At 46.1% G+C, this 20290-nt stretch overlaps 1 protein-coding gene across 4 annotated transcripts in view; it reads left to right on the top strand.

Annotated features, from left to right (window-relative positions):
* LOC120927870 (amyloid beta precursor protein) overlaps positions 1-20290 on the top strand; it is a 344594-nt gene that overhangs the window by 268634 nt on the left and 55670 nt on the right. For all 4 annotated transcript variants that reach the window (XM_040338835.1, XM_040338837.1, XM_040338833.1 and 1 more), the window contains one exon: positions 19783-19916. In XM_040338835.1, the coding sequence (XP_040194769.1) occupies positions 19783-19916 (134 nt within the window). The remainder of the gene's footprint in view (positions 1-19782; positions 19917-20290) is intronic.

Genomic DNA, 20290 nt, shown 5'->3' with positions numbered 1-20290 from the left:
TTGAGATTTTCTTTTACTTTCAATGCTAAGACCCCACTGAGGCGCTTTGCAGGCGCTACAACGCTAAAAATAATGCCTGCAAAGCACCCTAAAAGAGCCACCGCTGTCTCTCCAGTGTGAAAGCCCAGAGGGCTTTCATGCTGGAGTGGTGCGCTAGCAGGACGGTAAAAAAAATCCTGCTAGCCGCATCTTTGGAGCAGTGAAGGAGCGGTGTGTATACCGTCGCTTTGCAGTGGTTTTAACGATTTTCCGGTCGCTAGCGGGGTAATGGCACTGCGAAATTGACGGTAAAGCACCGCTAAAAATAGCGGTGCTTTACCGCAGACGCACCCACCAAACCAGTGTGAAAGGGGCCTAATAGTAAACAGGAGAAATAGAGAGGGTGGATCTGACTAAGGGCAAACAGACATCAATAAAAACTGGCAGGGGTTCTAACCTGTTTTCCACTCTTATGCAAAACTTCAAAAAAACAAAAGTTTTGCCTTTAGTTATAGTTTTCTGTTAGTGTTTATTGCTATCTTGGTCCCCATTTATTGTATATCCCTTTCATGCCTAAGCCTATTTCTGACTTTTGGGGTTTACAAGTTAAAATCCATATTTTTTACTTGAAAATTACTTGGAACCCCCAAACATTATATATATGTTTTTAGCAGAGAATCTAGAGAATAAAATTGTTGCAATATTTTATGTCGGACGGTATTTGTGCGGCGGTGTTTTAAACGCAACTTTTTGGAAAAAATTTACTTTCATGAATTAAAAAAAAATGAAAAGGTAAAGTTAGCCCAATTTTTTTGTGTAATGTGAAAGATAATGTTACGCCGAGTAAATAGATACCAAACATGTCACGCTTTATAATTGCACGCACTCGTGGAACGGCGACAAACTACGGTACCTAAAAATCTCCATAGGCAACGTTTTAAACTTTTTTTACTGTTACCAGGTTAGAGTTACAGAGGAGGTCTAGTGCGGTCTAGGAGGTCTAGAATTATTGCTCTCGCTCTGACGATCGCGGGGATACCTCACATGTGTGATTTGAACACCGTTTTCATATACGGGCGCGACTTCCCTCGCGGGGAGGGAAGCGCTTTAAAAAAAAAAATCTATTTATTTATTTGATTTATTTTTATAATATTAAAATTGTGGGTTTTTTTTTTTTTTTTTTTACATTTTGATGCTGTGAACATCCCTTGTGACAGTAATAGGTGGTGACAGGTACTCTTTATGTACTCTTTAAACCCCCGATCCCTCCTTTTGCACTTCAAAGTATTCAGATCACCGAAAACGGCGATTCTGAATACTGTGTATTTTTTTTTTTAATCCAGCGCCATTGGCAGCCGAGAAACCCGAAAGTGACGTCATGTTGTCGCTTCCGTGTTTACATTGCGGAGACTGAATCGAAGCCGTTTACGGCTTCGTTTCATTCTGCGCCTGTACACCGGAGGTGCCGGTTAGAGGATCGGGTCTCCCGGTGGGACGGGAGGCCCGGTCAGAGCGGCGGGAGGGGGGGATGTCCACTCCTGCCCCTCTGGCATAACAACCGAGCGGCTTTTAGCCACATCGGTTGTTATGACTGGATAGCCAATCGCCGGCTCTAAACAACGGTAACGGGATGATGCCTGCAGCTGCGGGCATCATCCCGGTATAACCACCGAAAGCCGAGGACGCATATATGCGTACGCTCGGCGTGAAAGGGATATGCTTGAGAGACAGAAAGTGAGGGAAAATCTCACCAATGGGTAGAGCAATTGTAAAGCTTGATTATATTCCTGCACCCCCCCACCCAACAATTGTTCCCTTTTATTAATCACTTCAGCAATATTAAATATAATATAAATGCCCCTTTTATAAAATCTGTGCTCACGTGAAATGCTGAGTCCCAAGTCTTCTCTTTTATGTACTGCAGTGTGAGTGTCTCCTGGGTGCCCACTTTGCTGCCTGGGTGATGCCATTACTTCCAATTCACTGTCCAGCAGTGAGTTCTTCTCATGCTCTAAAACAGGGGTCTCCACACTTTTCCCTAAGAAAGCCACATCATATTTGTAACATATATACGCAGGCAAAAATCTGTTTTCAAAATTAAATCAAATTTAAATGAATACGTTTTTTTCTTGGAGGTATTTTTTGTAATTGGCATGATATTATTTAGAACAATAGAAACTTGAGCCCATCAGAGCCTCTTTAGTCCCCATACATTGGAGCCCCCTTTCGATCAAAGTCAATTTTACGTGAAAGTCCCCCTTTACATCAGGGCCCCCGCAAAGGGACGGATGAAATCTTACAACGGGCCGCATTTGGTCTGTGGGCCACAGTATGAAGACCCTTGCTCTAGGGCATTGTGAAGACCCTTGCTCTAGGGCAGTGGTTCTCAACCTTCCTAGTGCCGTGACCCCTTGATAAAATTTCCCAAGTTATGGGGACCCCTAACGGTAAAATAATTTCTCTTTCGTTCATAGACGGACACAGCCTTCATTGACCTTAGGGTTATGCTTCTTCCTACCAGGAGATTTAGGCAGAATTCTACAGCACTTAAGGTGTTAAAAACTTTCCTTCATGCCGCTCCTCCCAGGGGGCGTGGCTCCCCCAGGCATAACCCCCACTCTGCTCTAGCAGCTTCAGTTTGTTTCTGCCTAACCGTCAGGAGAGTCGGGCTCTCTCTGGAGTCCTAGACTCTGGAGTTTTTTCTTGCAAAAATTTTTTCCTTGCATCTTGCGAGTTTTTTCCTCGCTTTTTATTTATTTTTGTTCCTGCTTTTTTTGAATCCTGCGATTCTTCTATCAACAGCCGACTGGGTGACAGGCTGGGTCCTCGACCCTTGTAGTCCCCCCAGGTTCGGCCTTCGAGCGTGTGCCGGCCCTCAGCTCCGCTTTGGGACGTCCACGACAGGCCCCATTGCTCCAGGGGCGGCCGGGGAACTTCGGTTCTAGGGCACACATATGACCGGTCTCTATTGCCTTGTCACAGTGTGTCTGGCTGACAACCATGCCGTTCGCGGACGTTGGTTCTGTCTGGGATACCTCCAGCCGGGTAGTCGCAGGACAGGTAAGTAGTGGCCCCTTACTCAGGTAAGTGGTCTGGCTGGAATGTTTTCCCTTGGGAGGTCGACTGAGGGTTTTCCCCTGCTTTCCTCTCTCCCTTATTCCTCTCCCTCCTTCCCCCTTTGGGTGACGGCTGTGCAGAGGGTTTTTTTCTCTGGGGCTCATTTTTTTTTTTTTCTTTCACTCGTGGTATGGCTGGGGCTGTTCTGTGTCACTGCAGGGGACTGTGGTGGACATTCTGGGCATTTTTGTGTGTGCTGTGTGCTGTTTTGGTGTACTGTCATTTTTGGGTACACTGTCTTTTTAAAACTGCGCAACGGCGGCCATTTTGCCGGAGCCGCGCTTGTATTATTCGGCGGCCATTTTCTTGTGGCCGGCGCTGTTTTCAGCACTAGTTCGGCCTCTAGTGGCCGTTTCGGCGGGGAAAAAAGACCGCGAATCATCTGAGGGGACAGACGCAGCGCTGCAGCTTCTCCTCAGCACACACTTGCCTTCACAGACCGCGCTGTACCAGGGGGTGGTGAGTCTCAGGGGGCCCCATACTGTGCTCTAGCGGCCGGGAGGTGACCTGTGGGGGACTTTTTTCCTGCCCTTGGCAGTAGGGGTGAAACGGCAACGGCAATATGGAGCCTGAATCAGGCCCCTCATTCCTTACAATGCCGGAATTAACCCTTAGCGCCCCTTCCCCTGCCACATCTGTTGAGTCGGTGTCGGCTGTCCTGGAGTCTTTTCTCACCAGGTTTGAAGCAGCCAGTGCTCGGTTGGGGGGTAAAAAGCGCCCCCCCCCGGAGGCTGTTTCTGGGGATATCTCTGACGCAGAATCTGACAACGCTATTGCTGCTTCTGGTTCTGTCATGTCAGAGGATGCCGGCTTAACCCACATGGACAGCGAGGATGACTCTGCTGCGGAGTCTGCTGAAAAGGAATTTGTTGGAGCTCTTATTACTGCGGTACGTGAGACTCTTCATTTAGAGGATGTGGCGGAGACACCAGCGGTGTCAGTCCCTTTTGGATTCCGCAAACCACCGCGTACCGCTAAGGTATTCCCCTGTGTTCCTTATTTAGACAATATGTTGTATAAGGAATGGGATACACCGCAAAAGGCTTTTACGGTTCCTAAAAGCTTTGCTACCCGTTACCCCCTGGAGGAGGACTTTTTAAAAAAGTGGGTCACTCCTCCGTCGGTGGACCCTCCTGTGTCCAGACTGAGTAAGGCTACTACGTTGCCTGTGGAGGGGGCTCCTGCTTTCAAGGACCCCGCTGATAGGAGAGTGGAGGCCGTGGCCCGCTCCCTGTTCTCGGTGGTGGGTTCGGTGGTAAGGCCGGCTCTGGCCGGAGCCCTGGTAGCTCAGACGCTGACTGAAAGGGCAAAGCTCCTGCTGCAAGACCTGGAGGTCCAGGGGGCTTCCGAGTCCTCTAGGGACCTGGCTGAACAGTTGATTCAGGGTCAGAAGTTTCTCTGCGAGGCGGCTATGGATTCGATTCCTTTGCTTTCCAGGGCTTCTGTCTACGCAGTGGTTCTGCGCCGCCTTATATGGCTGGAGTGCTGGTCGGCTGATCAGTCCTTAAAAAAGGCCTTGGTAGATTTGCCCTTTAAGGGCGGACGGCTTTTTGGGGCATCCCTGGATGACATCATTAAGGATGCCACTGGAGGTAAGAGCACCTTGCTCCCTCAGTCGGGGAAGGGTAAGGAACCTCGCCGCAAGCAAGGTCCTACTTTTACTACCCCTAAGCAGTTTTTTCGTGCGCCCAGCGCGGCTGGAAAAGGTCCGCAAGGTGCAAAAGCCCCTGCTGCCGGGCGTAAGCGCCCCTGGTTCAACAAACCGAACAAGCCTGCGGACAAGCCTGCTTCCGCATGAAGGTCTGCCCGGGTCTCGGGTGGGGGGACGGCTTCACGACTTCGCGGATCGGTGGAATTCCCTTCTATCCGACCGTCGGGTTTGCGAGGTGGTCGCCTCGGGGTACAAGATAGAGTTCCTTTCTTGTCCTCCAAACAGATTTTTTCCATCCAACCTCCAGCTTCCTCCGGATCGTCGGCTAGCCCTGTCCGGGGCTGTCCAGGATCTTCTGGACAGGGGGGTGGTTGTGCCGGTCCCCTCGCTGGAACGGTTTCAGGGGTTCTACTCCAATCTGTTCGTGGTCCCCAAGAAGGGAGGGGTTCGCCCTGTCCTGGACCTAAAGGCCCTCAACTCCTTTGTCAAGGTGCAGCGATTCAGGATGGAGTCGGTCCGTTCTATAATAGCGTCCCTCCACCAGGGGGACTTCATGGCGTCCTTAGACATCATGGACGCATACCTGCATGTTCCCGGTTGCACAAGCCACCAAAGGTATCTGCGCTTTGCGATCGGGGAGGACCACTATCAATTCGTGGCCCTCCCGTTCGGGCTGGCGTCGGCACCACGGGTGTTCACCAAGGTGCTCGCCCCGATCCTGGCCTTGCTAAGGCAGCGAGGGATCGCTATCGTGGGATACCTGGACGACCTTCTCCTGAGAGCTTCTTCAGGCTCAGAGTTAGAGGAGGACGTGTCCATCACGTGTCGGACTCTGCAGGAGTTCGGCTGGCTTCTGAATCTCAGAAAATCAGTGTTGATTCCGTCCCAGAGGCTGGAACACCTGGGGCTGGTTTTGGATTCGGGGGAGGCAAAAGTGTTCCTCCCATCGGAAAAACTGCTGACCCTGCAATCTGCAGTGAGACAGTTGTTGACCCAGAAGTGGTCATCTCTTCGCTTCTGCATGCGGGTTCTGGGTCTGATGGTGGCCTCCTTCGAGGCGGTTCCGTATGCCCAATTCCACACCAGGGTACTACAGAAGGAGATTCTGTCACGATGGGACAGGGTCCCATCTTCTCTGGATCGCCAGATTCGGTTGAGCCATCTGGCCAAGTCTTCCCTGGCATGGTGGCTGACGTCTCCGGTGCTTCGGTCCGGGAAGTCTTTTCTTCCGTGCCGCTGGACAGTGGTCACGACGGATGCCAGCCTCTTCGGCTGGGGGGGCGTCTGGGGCACCCAGTCAGCCCAGGGGCGCTGGACTCGGGAGGAGTCCCGCCTGCCGATCAATATCCGAGCTCCGAGCAATCAAGCTGTGCCTTGTCAGGTGGTCCCTGGAGCTACAGGGCCGTCCTGTCAGGATCCAGTCCGACAACGCCACGGCCGTGGCGTACGTCAATCATCAGGGCGGCACAAGGAGCTCGGCCGCGGCGACGGAGGTCGCTCACATACTTCGGTGGGCCGAAAGGTCCGTTCCGGCCCTGTCGGCGGTATACATTCCGGGAGTTCTGAATTGGCAAGCCGACTTCCTAAGTCGCACGACTCTGGATCAAGGGGAGTGGTCTCTCCACCCGGAGGTGTTTCAGGTCCTGTGCCAAAAATGGGGCACTCCAGACGTGGACCTTCTGGCGTCCCGTCTCAATCGGAAGGTACCACGGTTTGTGGCCAGGTCAAAGGACCCGTGGGCAGACGCGTCAGACACGTTAGTGGCTCCCTGGGGTCAATATCACCGGATTTACGCCTTCCCTCCTCTAAGGCTCCTACCCCGCCTGCTGCGCAGGGTGGAAGCCAAAGGGATTCCAACGATCCTGATCGCCCCAGATTGGCCGCGTCGCTCTTGGTACGCGGACCTGGTACATCTGGTGGCAGACGCCCCCTGGCGTCTGCCTCTGAGGGAAGATCTCCTGTCTCAGGGCCGATCTTCCATCCTGCTTTACGGTCACTGGCTTTAACGGCGTGGCTGTTGAGAACCAGGTACTGAAGGACCGGAGCCTGTCGGGCCCGGTAATCTCTACCATGCTGCGTGCACGGAAGTCCACTTCTCGAAAAATTTACATCGTACATGGAAAGCATACATCTCTATGTGTGAGGAGATGAAGTGGCACCCCCGTACTTACGTGGTGTCCCGGATCCTGCTGTTCCTACAGCGGGGAGTGGACCAGGCTCTTGCCTTGAGCACGATCAAGAGTCAGATTTCTGCTCTGGCTGTTTATTTTCAGCGTCCCTTGGCAGCGCACTCTTTGGTTCGCACGTTTGTGCAGGGGGTCCGGCATGTGGCCCCCCCGGTGCGCCCTCCGCTACCTTCTTGGGACTTGAATTTGGTCCTCTCGGCGCTTCAGCGTGCCCCCTTTGAGGACATTCGGGAGATCCCTTTGCTGACCTTGTCGCAGAAGGTGGTCTTTCTGGTAGCTATTACCTCTATCAGACGAGTGTCTGAACTGGCGGCCTTGTCTTGCAAGGCCCCCTACTTGGTCATCCATCAGGATAAGGCGGTGCTGCGCCCGCGGCCTTCTTTTCTTCCGAAGGTCGTTTCGGCCTTTCACATTAACAAGGACATTGTTGTTCCATCATTATGTCCTCAGCCGAAGAACCCGAAGGAAGCCATTTTACATTCTCTGGATGTGGTTCGGGCCCTTCGAGTTTACTTGTCGGCGACAGCTCCATTCCGGAAGTCGGACTCGCTGTTCGTGTCTGTGTCCGGTCCCAGTAAGGGCCTGGCAGTCTCGTCGGCCACCATTTTCCAGGTGTTTCCGACAGGTTGTGCTTCAGGCCTACGCCCTGAAGGGGCGGGCGCCTCCCTGAAGGGTCACGGCGGATTCGACCAGGGCGATCGGGGCCTCCTGGACACCAAGCCTCTGTGTTACAGGTGTGTAAGGCTGCGACCTGGTCGTCGGTCCACACTTTTTCAAAGTTTTATAAGGTGGATGTGAGTGCATCTTCTGATGCCTCCTTCGGCCGCAGGGTGTTACAGGCGGCAGTTTAAGGTTGGAGTTCCTCCGTTGAGTAACTCTGGTTTTGTTTGGGGTGTAACCTGTTTTTGCTGTGTTATTTTCCCACCCCTCGAATTTTTTTGACACTGCTTGGGGACGTCCCTAAGGTCAATGAAGGCTGTGTCCGTCTATGAACGAAAGAGAAAAAAGGATTTTTGTACTCACCGTAAAATCCATTTCTCTGAGTTCATAGACGGACACAGCACCCACCCCTCCTTGGTTTGTACTGCTTGTTACGAACTGAAGCTGCTAGAGCAGAGTGGGGGTTATGCCTGGGGGAGCCACGCCCCCTGGGAGGAGCGGCATGAAGGAAAGTTTTTAACACCTTAAGTGCTGTAGAATTCTGCCTAAATCTCCTGGTAGGAAGAAGCATAACCCTAAGGTCAATGAAGGCTGTGTCCGTCTATGAACTCAGAGAAATGGATTTTACGGTGAGTACAAAAATCCTTTTTTTCCTATCGTAATTTGAGCCCCTAACCCACGGACATTTAGCGCTCCCTGAGTCCCTTCCACTCGTACAGTATTAAAACCCCTTATAGTACATTTTAGGATGTACCACTATCTTTGTTCGCCTTTCTTTCCCTTTTATCTCTCTCTATCCTCATTTCTTGTTTGTTTTCACCATCCCTCTCTGGCCATCTTTTTTGTTCTTTCTCTTATTCTTTCTCTCCCTTTTTCTTGTTCCTCCCCCTCTTTTCCTCTCCCTTCCATGTATTCTATATTTTTATTTCTTCTCTTACTTCCTGGCGGGGAGTTGGTATCAGTGGCAGTGCTGGTGGGGAGTTGGGATCAGCCAACTTAGGTGCTCTTGATCAAGGTCATCTGCTGATCTGAGAACTGTAGTGGGGACTTTTAAAGGCAACTCTAATCACAGGTAGTGTTACTCACTGTGTTCTCCGACTTTGTGGTTTCTCGTAGCAGTGACACCTATGCTGAAATCAGCAGATAGGGTCTCCTCCAGCCCCTCCCACTTCACATTCCTCACCAGTCAGCTGACCTCTAGTCCCTGCCCCCCAGCTATGCCGTGAACTGAATGGGCAGCTGTGAAGAGGCTGAGTGGGTGGCCGCGGGCTTCAGGAACATCCCAGGTTTTGGTGACCCCTGGCAAATCCTCATTTGACCCCCAGGTTGAGAACCACTGCTCTAGGGCACTCTGAAGACCCTTGCTCTAGGGCACTCTGAAGACCCTTGCTCTAGGGCACTCTGAAGACCCTTGCTCTAGGAAATTATTAGTTCATGTCAACAATGTGCCTGGACTCCAGCATTTGATTACCGACTCCACTAGAGGAGGAAATGCAGGCAAGGTGTACATATCACATGACCCTTTAAAAAAAAAAACTTTGCTCCATGGTTGGCGGGTGTTATTTTGATGAAATACAGTATATGCCTGTATTACACCCCTTTTATAAGTGTATTTAAGAAAAATTAAAGGACTGTACATTTCATTGAATATTTTCTTTATCACCATGAAATAACCATAAATATCCAGGTGGTAATAGTAATGCTTATAATTATCACACACCATCACGTTGGATCGGTTGATGGAGAATAAAGCTGTAATCTGGTTATGATGGTGATCTGTAATTACAATTTGTTCTAATGACACCCGTCATCTTCTCCTATACTTCTCCTCTCTCAGATTTTAGCTGTTCAATTTACCGAAAGCTAATGATACCGTGTCTCTCTAAATAAGGTGCATTTTCCTCTATATGCTGACATGATGCGCTTTACAAAAGAGCGGCACATTGTTATTTTACAATGTTTTTTTTTTCTTTCTTAAATCCGTCAGTGCTAAATATAGGTTAGCTTGGATGTAGAGCGCTGTTGTAAAAATCTCTTGACTAGTCTGGCAGTCATGACAGATTTGGAATCTAGACCCGTAACTACTTATTGTCTTTACAATACTGTACTCTGGTAGCGTGGGTGTGTGTGTTTGGAAATCAGACATGAGTACATTGCAAGACTGTAAGCATGTCTTTCAGAGGGGAACTTCAAGAAACAAAATCTGTGTTTTCTTTCCACGGTTGTGCTGTCACAGTGCAGGCTTCCTGCTGTTTGTCAAAGTTCTATGCCAAGAGAAATGATAGCACCACATATAGCCAATCCAAATTCCCTTCTTAGAGCTCAGATCGTGTCTTCGTATTCATTGATGCAGGTTATCATTGGTTACCATTATCATTAGGCATGCTATAAACCGCTTCAGAGGGGTGCATCTAATTCTACATAATACAAATCGCAGTGCTAAATAAATGCAGTTCAAAGTAAATCATTAAAAAAATAATCCAAATATAGTGCTTGAACACTATATGGACTATTTTTGGATGATTTACTTTGAACTTTATTTAGCGTCGCGATTTTTTAATAGACCCCCTTTCACACCGAAGGTATTTTTCAGGCGTTTTAGCACTAAAGCGAGTACTTTCACACCGGGCGGTGTGCTTGTAGCATGGGAAAATAAGTACTGCAAGCAGCATCTTTGGGGTGGTGCGGAAGGGCTGTATACACCGCTCCCCAAAATGCCCCACCCATTGAAATGAATGGGCAGCAATGGGAGCGTTTAACCTTTTCTTCGGCCACTAGTGGGGGTTAAAAGCACCCTATCGGCCAAAAAGCGCAGTTAAGATGACGGTTAATCACCGCTAAAACTATTGACGCTTTAACGCCAGCGCCGGGCGCTTTCATTGTGAAAGTAAACATACGTATGTTTTTTCACAATTGGTTCTATTATATTGCAAGCAGCTTTATTTCACTTGGCTTATCACCTGTGCAGTAATATTTTTTACTTTTTGCATCCCAAGCCAAATTTAGTACTGTTGGCTGACTATAACTCTAGGACTAGATTATATATATATATATATATATATATATATATATATATATATATATATACATATATATATATATACATATATATATATATATATATATATATACGTACATATACACGTACATTATTGTGCAAACGTTTTAGGCAGGTGTGAAAAATTAAAATTTAGGAATAGTCATTGAACAGAAGAGAAATCTAGATCAAATCAATATTTGGTGTGACCACCCTTTGCCTTTTAAAGCAGCATAAATTCCTTTAGGTACACTTGCACACAGTTTTTTTTTAAGGAATTTGGCAGGTAGGTTGTTCCAAACATCTTGGAGAACTAAGAAAAGATCTTCTGTGTATGTAGGCTGCCTCAGATCCTTCTGTCTCTTCATGTAATCCCAGACAGACTTGATGTTGTTGAGATCATGGCTCTGTGGGGGTCAAACCATCACTTCCAGGACTACTTGTTCTTTACACTGAAGATGGTTCTTAAAGTGGAGCTCCAGTCGTTTTGTGTTTATTAAAGAGGAAGTAAACAAAGCCATCCACAACTCTGCCTCAAGCTACATCACCATCTTGTCTCTAAACATATCCCAAACCGTCCTCTCCGCTCTTCTCAAGACCTCCTACTGTCAAGCTCTCTTGTCTCTTCCTCCCATGCTCGTCTCCAGGATTTCTCCAGAGCCTCTCCCATCCTCTGGAACTCACTACCTCAACCTGTCTGGCTATCCCCTACTCTTGCTACCTTCAGGCGATCCCTGAAAACTCACCTCTTCAGGGAAGCCTATCACGTCTCCAACGAATCTTTTACCACTTCCATCAGCTCATTCCCCACAGTTACAACCTTTTGTACCACCTGCCCCACCCTATTAGATTGTAAGCTCTTCTGAGCAGGGCCCTCTTAATCCTCTTGTATTTTATTTTATTGTATTGTAACTGTTTTGTCTCCCTTTTATATTGTAAAGTGCTGCGTAAACTGTTGGCGCTATATAAATCCTGTATAATAATAATAAAAGTAAACCTGGTATTTTTTTTTCTTTAAAAACCCTGCAAGAGAAAGGCATTATGAATGACTTACCTGAGATCGAAGCCCCCCGGACTGCTCCTCGTTCCCCTCCGCTGCCATCTTGCCTTGATGTCCCTTCCATGTATCGTCGATCCGGCGCTGTGACTGGCCGGAGCGGCGATCACGTCACTCCCGCGCATGCTCGTGGGACCGGCACGATCCCGCGCATGCGTGTGGGACCGGCATGATTCCATTCATGGAGCCGGCCTGCTAGTGCGCTTGAACCAAGCGGTGCCCGTTTTTGGGTAAATATTTCTGTGTATAACCGTGTAGGTTGAGATATTTCTTGCACCTACAGGTAAGCCTTAATCTAGGCTTACCTGTAGATGCAAGTTGTGTGGTTGGGTTTACAACCACTTTAAGTCAGCAGCTACATAAAGTGTAGCTGCTGACTTTTAATAAACACACACAAACTTGTTCCAGGATCCAGAGATGTGGCCACCCAAACCTTTGATTGTCTCCCTCTACTCTCACTGGCATTACAACTGTGGGCACCGCAAGCTGTCACAGCCAGGTGTGCACTGCGCATGGTTGGGCAATTTTCTTTCTTTGAAAAAGTATAGCTTTTTCACTGATATCCACCAATCACATCCCTACTGACTTATACTGTGGCTGCTATTCTTATACATCATTACTTTTTGTACCACATTATACGCCTGCTAGTGCAGCAAGTCATTCAGCAGTAATGATTTCCATATCAGTCCCAGACAAACTACATCACACAGAAATTCCCTGTACTACATTTTTATGTACCTCTAGTACCTAAGACCTAAAACTTCCAGAACTTTTCATTATAGAGTCTTCTTTGCGGGGGAGGGAGAGAACTGTACAGACTTTCTGAACAGCCTTCCTGACGGTTGTACCTTCATCCCTTGTCCCTCATGGTCTTCCCTTCCTAATTAAAGGGGTTGTAAAGTCAAAGTTTTTTTATCCTTATTCATGCAAGATAAAAACCTTTTGTGTGCAGCAGTCCCACTAATACTTGCCTGAGCCCCATCTCCATCCATGGATGTCAACAAGTGTCTCAGCCATCTGGGACTCTCCCTCCTGATTGGCTGAAACACAGCAGCGGTGCCATTTGCTCCTACTTCTGTCAATCAGTCAGTTAGCCAATCTGCATTTTACACACACAACTAAATGAGTAAGAGCAGTGACCTCTTCCCCAAACTGGCTCCTTCTGTTTCAAGAAACACAAAAGGCTTATTTTATGCTGTTTTAAAGGATAAGTTCACTTTTACCCAAAAAAATAAAAATAAATTTTTGCCGGTTAAAAATATGCATATATATATATATATATATATATATATATATATATATATATATATATATATATATATATATATATATATGTGTTTTTGTTATGAACTTGTAAAGCATTGCATCTACAATCAGAAGATCATGGGTGTAATGCCACAGTCCTGAAGATTGTCTGTGTAGCTGTTCCCGTACCTCTGATACGGACAGGCAGTTACACACTGATTAGAAGCTCAGTGAACTACCTAGAGCGAGCAACAGCACTCTGGTTGTTCATTGAGAACTATAATCTGCCAGCCGCAAAGACTTTTGGGACTTGTAGTTTTCCCATTCCTGTATGGCTGTTTTTTTTGGGGGTTTGTGATAGTCAGCAGGGGGGGGGGGTTGGAGAAGTTCCCCCGCTAGCTTTCAAAACATGGACTTGGTGGAGTGCGGGTGCTGGTGCATATGTAACATGTTGCACCCTGAATATGTAACATGTTACACAAGGTTTACTTATCCTTTAAAAAGTCCTGTGCCATAGGTGCCCCCTAATAAAGGTTTAGACTTAAAATAATAATTTTTGTTATATATAAATTATAAAAAGGTATATAATATGTTTAAAAAATAAACATATTACAGTTTTCCTTTAACATTTCATATAGGCAATTCAAGTACTTTATATAAAAAAATATGAAGGCATCCATTATGGATCATTTAAAAAAAAATGTATCTGCCTGAATGTCACTGGCATTTTTAAGTTGGTGGCCAGCAAAGCAAGCTCCTGTATTTCTCTCATTGTACAGGTTTACATGATTTATTTTTTGTGTGCAACCTGCAGGTTAAATAACAAAAAATGGGCCAATTGCCCCATACACACATTCAATGCGGATATGGGAATCCTTCCCACTGAGCTATTCTATTGGTACTGATCCTTCAGGAAAAACCCATCAGGCTGGTTGTACACAAGTCAAAAGATCGACTTGTGTAAAATTAGCTTGCCCATACATGGATCGAAATTTGTCCGGTCCCTGCTGAACCGGCCTAATTTTGTTCAATGTATGGCCAGTGCAAAGCCTAGTACACACCATTTAGTTTTAGTTTTTTTATTCAACCCAGCGGGTTGAACCGACAAAAAAATGACAGCGCCGGTCAGAGCCGCTGTACTAACAATCCAAAGTTAGTACAGCCATCTCCCCCACTTAGCTATTGTTCTCTGACAGGGGGACGCCCCCCCATGCCCGAACACTCCGGTCAACGCTCTCAGCCATTGGCTTAAAGCGCTGATCGGGAGCCAGTCGGGCGCAAGTTTTCCAGCATGCACGTCCAACAGAAACCAGCCGAATGGCCAGCTTCTGTCGGGACTGGCTGCCATACACGGACAGTTTTTATTGCACCGGTTGACGTTCGGCCCATGTGTACTAGGCTTAACAGTCTCATGGCACTTGTGTCTAGCATTCTCTGGTTTATGTGTTTTCTAGGTAAGGTAATGGGGAAAATTCATACACCATTTAACTAATAATTTAATTAATAATTTCCCTTTGAGATTATTTGAAGTATTCTGAATCTGAACATTTTATTTTTCGATAATTGCACAGAGACCTTTAGACGTTATAGGAGTTTCTGGAACTCTGAAATTCCAAAAGAAGTCTGTTCTCAGAACTCCTATGGTGCGTCAAAGCAGTGATTCATTCCTTATCAGAAGGTTCAGTAGGAGGTTTTCATCGGGCAGAAAGGGGGCTTTAGGGCAAACTTTGTTTTTAGTGGACCCATAATACTTTGAGAATGCTTTGTCATTCAATAAAATATATAAACCTAAAAATATAAAAAATGTAATTGATCCTTTATTATTTCCCTTTAAAATAAGCTTAGTACTTTCCCAAATACGTTTTGGACTTAGTGGAGTTCTTTAACTCCAAGGATGCTATAGTATGGATAATATTGTTCGGCCGGTTTGCTGCTGGCAGCGGGCAGTAGTTCATCATTTTGGAAACGGCATAAACATCAAAGGCAGATAAATTGCAATAGCAAATATTATTCTGTTCTGGCAAGAGAAAATCTCCAACATAATGATCGGGAAGCCAGAAGGGTTTTGCTGTAACTTTCTGGTGACCTGCAATGTTCCAGAAAACTGCTGCAATACCAATTATTTCTTCCCGATGTGGAGAATATTGTGTGCTGTGCTTCACTTGCTATGTAAACAGAGTAAAGATGAGGATGCTAAAATTTTGATAGCATAGCAATGTACAGTGTGTATATATAGAGATGTGCTGGAAATTGAGCAGCACAGAGGCTATTACCTGGCCCCTCCTGCCTACAGCTCCTCATCAGATGAGAGCGTGTTAGCGCCTGGGGGGGGGGGGGGACATGCTAGGAGATGATGAGCAATTGGGGCTTAGGTGTGGAGTTTAGTCTTAAAGCCAGCGACGCTTTCAGCATATGATACCTCCCAACCCTGAAAGATGGGAAAGAATCTTTTAAAATCTTCCCACACCTCTATTATGGGGATCAGAAGAAATTCATCTGCAACAGTGATCACTGTATGGTCACCAATAGCTTTGCCTTATATTAGCATCTAAAAAAGACTAATGCCTCGTACGCACGACCGGTTTTCCCAGAAGACTGCCATGAGAGCTTTTGGCCGGGAATCCTGGCCACGTGTATGCTCCATCGCAGTTTTCCCGACAGGAAAACTGCGGGGAAAAGAGAACATGTTTTCTTTTTTCCCGCCGGGATTCCCGGCAGACTTTTTCCCGTCGGGAAAACCGGTCGCGTGTGTGCTTTCACGTGGGGGATAAAAATTGTACATGCTCAGAATCAAGTATGAGATGGGAGCGCTAATTATGGTAAAACTAGTGTTCGGAATGGAGATAGCACATTCGTCACGCTGTAACGGACTAAAAAGCACGAAGACTGAAAAGGGCGAATCGTCTCTCATCAAACTTTTACTAACACGAGGATCAACAAAAGCAGCCCCAAGGGCAGGGATGGACTGGCCATTGGGACTACAGGGAGTTTCCCGGTGGGCCGATGGCTCAGTGGGCCGGCTTCAGTGACAGCGGACTGCCGCCCCCCTCCGCTCCTCTGTCTCTCCCTCCCCGCAACGCTCACCTGGGGGGGAACAAAGAAGCAGGGGGAGGACCAGAGGAGCAGGGGGGACGACAGAGGAGAATGGGGGGAGGGGACAGACAGCTGACTCAACAGCTATGGCCTGGGAGTTGTCCCATAAGGGGGGCACCGAACTGATTCTTTACCCTGGGTGAAATAATGTCTAGCTTCCTCACCAGTACCAGGCGTTCTACTCTAATAAAGTAGAACGGCTAGTGGCTAGTGAAGGGGGAGAGGGGGCTTGGGTGGCCGGGGGGTGCGGGAGTTGTCCCGCCGCCATGGGAGAGACCTGTCTAAGTGGGCCAGTCTGGATGAAGTCCAGGGCCAAATTTCTGTCCCAGTCCAACCCTGCCCAAGGGTGGTGCCGTTTAAATGGAACTTCCCCTTTATAGTCCCGTCGTACGTGCTGTACGTGCCGTCAGGCGGCCCCCCTGCCAGAACACTGCTTTTCCAGCATGCATGTCCGACAGACACAAGCCAAAACGGACAGCTTCTTTAGGACCAGCTCCCATACACATGGGCAAAATGTCAGCTGTTTTTTATTGAACTGGCCAATATCACCCGTGTGTACTAGGCTTTACTCTGAACTGCAAAGAGCCCTTCTCAACCCTACACACACACTACTCCCTTCTTCCTTCTACCCCTAGCTGCTGTATGGCCAATGTCCGCAACTTCTTCCAGATATTACTATGAAAAATTAGCAGGAAGTCTTTAACTCCTATTTGCATACAATTGTTTTGGCCAGAGATAAGATGAGTCGTTTAATATACTTACTACACCCCACAACATTTGTTCTGCATGCATAAAAGAGACACACTATTTACCACAAATGTTCTACACATCCTGTGGATTTTCTGCATATAGTCTGTGATTGTGATAGAGATGAGCCTTTTTGGTCCCAGAGTACTGCCTTTATTTGCTCCACATTTGATCTCCCCGATATTTGCAATCCCAAATGGTGCTTATTGGGCATCTTTGAAGATTTATATCATGGTGCCATGCCAAACACTTTCTACCAATTGTTCTATATTACGCCAGGAAAATAGTGGCACTCCAATGGATAAACACAAAATCCATTCATATTACTATGTGGAAGAGGCTAATTAATCAAATGTTCCCTTTATATGAACTAGCCTGTGAGGCTAAAGGGGTGTCCAAAACATGTTTATAAAATTTGAGGTGCCTGATAAATGATAAAGATACAAGTGACTCCCTTTTGCCCTTGATTACTGACCCAACACTTTGGAAAACCCTGCCCTTGATGTCGTTTCAATGTATTACAGGAAAAAATCACAAGACATGGGTATAGTTTTTTTGTTTTATTTGGTTTAGATAGCAGGTGGAAACCGTAATGATCTGGCAAGTCCTTTTGTACATTTATACAATGCTACCTTGGTTTTCTTTCCCTCCATAGTTTTGGAGTAGGATTGCTCTTTTACATATATCACTTAATTGTATATGTCACCTACAGTATTCTCTGCACAGCTGGTTTATCATTTCCCATATATGTTGTACTTTTCTCGTGAAGTTTGACTCGATACCACTTTAATTTGATAATACTGTCAACTACTTGATGTACCACGACATTACATTGTGAATGTACATGTATTTCTTTTGTGCATATACAATAAAACAAGTTTATAAAAAAAAAAAAGGTAGAACAAAATTACAGGGAGATTTCCAGAACTGCATGCTCAATATAATTGCAGAGGCATAAGGAGTAGCACATGGGGGTCTAGAACATCCTCAACATCCTTAAACATGGAAATTAGGAGAAAGAGATTACAGTTTGGTATATTGTGACAGTGTATGTGAGGTACAGAAGTCAGATAAATGGTTATACATGTATGGAGTTGTAATTTGAAGGGAGGGGGCTGGGAAGAGATTGTTGAGAATGGAGTCTTTAGGTATAGAAAGAGAAATATGAATGGAAGGAAATATTTCAAAATGATGAGGGTTTAAATCAAGTATATGGATAATTTGAAGAACAAAATGTCCAGAGAAGGATGAAAAGTATTCCAAGCCATGGTAAAAGTTGATTGTGGATTTGATAAGTATCAAATTAAATGGTTTCCTTGAAAGTAAGGTCACCGGTGCCCCGCCTAGTGGGATTCTGGTCGAGGGTATTCAGCCTTCTGTCCACTCTCTTCCATACATCCCCCTTGGAAGGATGACAAATTGGCCTTTCTCCACTGCCCGATCCCAGGCCTCTTTTCTTATCGGCAAAGGATGGCCACCTACTTATCGCTGCAAAGCGTACAATAGCTATGGCCTGGAAGAAACCGACTGTCTCGTTTGCGGATGTGAGGAGCACCCTCACGACTCTCATGATTAATGAGAAGATGTCTAGTATTCTCCATGATTCCCATGCCAAGTTTCTTAAGGTGTGGTGCCCATGGTGGTCCTATGCTCTTCCCACTCTGCACCCGACCAGCCTAGGCCTTGCTAATTGACCTCTTCTACCCTTCCAACCTGGGGGAACCTTGAACCCTTTTCCTACCAACTTTTTTTCTCTCTCTCTCACTCGCTCTCTTTTCTTCCTTTTTTTTTGTCCGTAAGATCCCAACTCTGGTTTTGTTTCCAAACTTTTTATGGACTACCCCATGCCTTATCCCCGAGCAATTAAGCTCTTCTACCCTATGTTGACCACCCCCCAGCCTTGGCTGAAGGGCTGTTGATGTTTGCCAATTTCTACAATCACACATGTTTTTATTGTGTATTACTAAGCTGTGCCATGATATACTTTTATTTCCCCTGCGTTTGATCATTACTGTTGTTCTTACCTTTCAAATATTTCAATAAAAAAAGATTGTACTGAAAGTAAGGTCACCAAGGATGTCCAGTAAGGAACATAAAGAAGGTGAGGAGGAGAATATAGAAAAATTGGGTAAATAACATTTATTTATACAGTTCTCTACACCAGAGCAAAATGAGTAACATTTCCTTCTGTTGCAGAATATTTGCGAGCTATGAAAGGCCTGAGTGGTACATTTCTGACTATGAAAAAATACTAGCTGGCACCTTGTTGTGTCTGTTCTTGGGAAGGGAAAAGGTTTAAATATACTTGCGTCTTTCGCTTTGCTTTTCACTGGAATCGGCCAAAATAAAAATAATTTGTCTTTGAGGATATAGTAGAGAAGGGTTAGAGCCTCTTTCAGGTTTGTTTGCTTTGTGTCTCCAAGGGGGAGAAGGACTTTCCATGCTTTCTGTCCTAGTGGTGGTGCAGTGTTGATGCTAGGGGGGACTCCCCTCACTTCCTGTTTCAGAAACCTCTGTCACCACTATTATGTTTTGCCCCAACCCCTGTCATTGCTCCTCAGCTTGGTCTGCATATAACTGGAGAACAATACAAGTAATGAGAAATGGAAAAAAATAAAGTTTTATACTGAATATTGGCAGGTGTCGGAATACAGTCATGTATATTAAAAAGTATCTGTTAATTGAGGCCCAGTGTGGTGATTGACTCTAAATTCTGTCAGCAGAAGCTCATGTGAGGAGCCATTGTTCATCTTCAGGGATTGGGGATTCTAAAGAACACGCCTTGTGTGTGTTAAGCTGGCCAGGTGCATCCGGCACAAAAGCTAATACTATTTCTGGGCTGATGGCTAATGGCTGCACCAAATCGGAGTTGCCTTCTTTCTATTCTTTCATCTTCATTTTCATCTAACACCATGGCTGCATGTTCTAACAACCAATAAATGTTCAATTCGAGAAGATATAACAATTGAGTATTTTCGTATGTAATTTTTGCCATGTTTCTTTCCTCTAGTTCCTACCACTGCTGCAAGCACCCCAGACGCTGTAGACAAGTACCTAGAAATTCCCAATGATGAAAATGAACATGACCGATTCCAAAAGGCCAAGGAGAGGCTTGAAGGCAAACACAGAGAGAGGATGTCTGAGGTAATTTGCTGCACAACTAAAAATAAGAAACCCGCCACATCAAAGCTGCTGCTTAGCTGGACAGTGGGCTCAATGGTTTCCAGTCCGCTCCGGTCTCACAGACCAATGTATCAGGACCACAGTCATTTCCTCATACAGTCACAGGGGAATAGCACTGAATTTAGATATTTAATGATGAGTGTGGGAACAGTCCAAGCCCTGGAGTGTTTATATGGGAGAACAACAAATATTCAGAAAAAATCTGAATTTTCTCAAATCTTGCATAGTTCTTTTTGTGACTAAGTATTTCAATTCTTAGTTGTATTCATGTTTTTGTATTAAAGTTTGATTTTTTAATACATTAATGCAAAGGTTAAAAGCCTGAGAGCCGGTTC

The sequence above is a fragment of the Rana temporaria genome, chromosome 2 (genome assembly GCF_905171775.1).
Source record: "Rana temporaria chromosome 2, aRanTem1.1, whole genome shotgun sequence".
Classification (NCBI taxonomy): Eukaryota; Metazoa; Chordata; class Amphibia; order Anura; family Ranidae; genus Rana; species Rana temporaria.
Note: the sequence above shows the minus strand (reverse complement) of the source record. Positions and strands in the feature narration are given on the sequence as shown.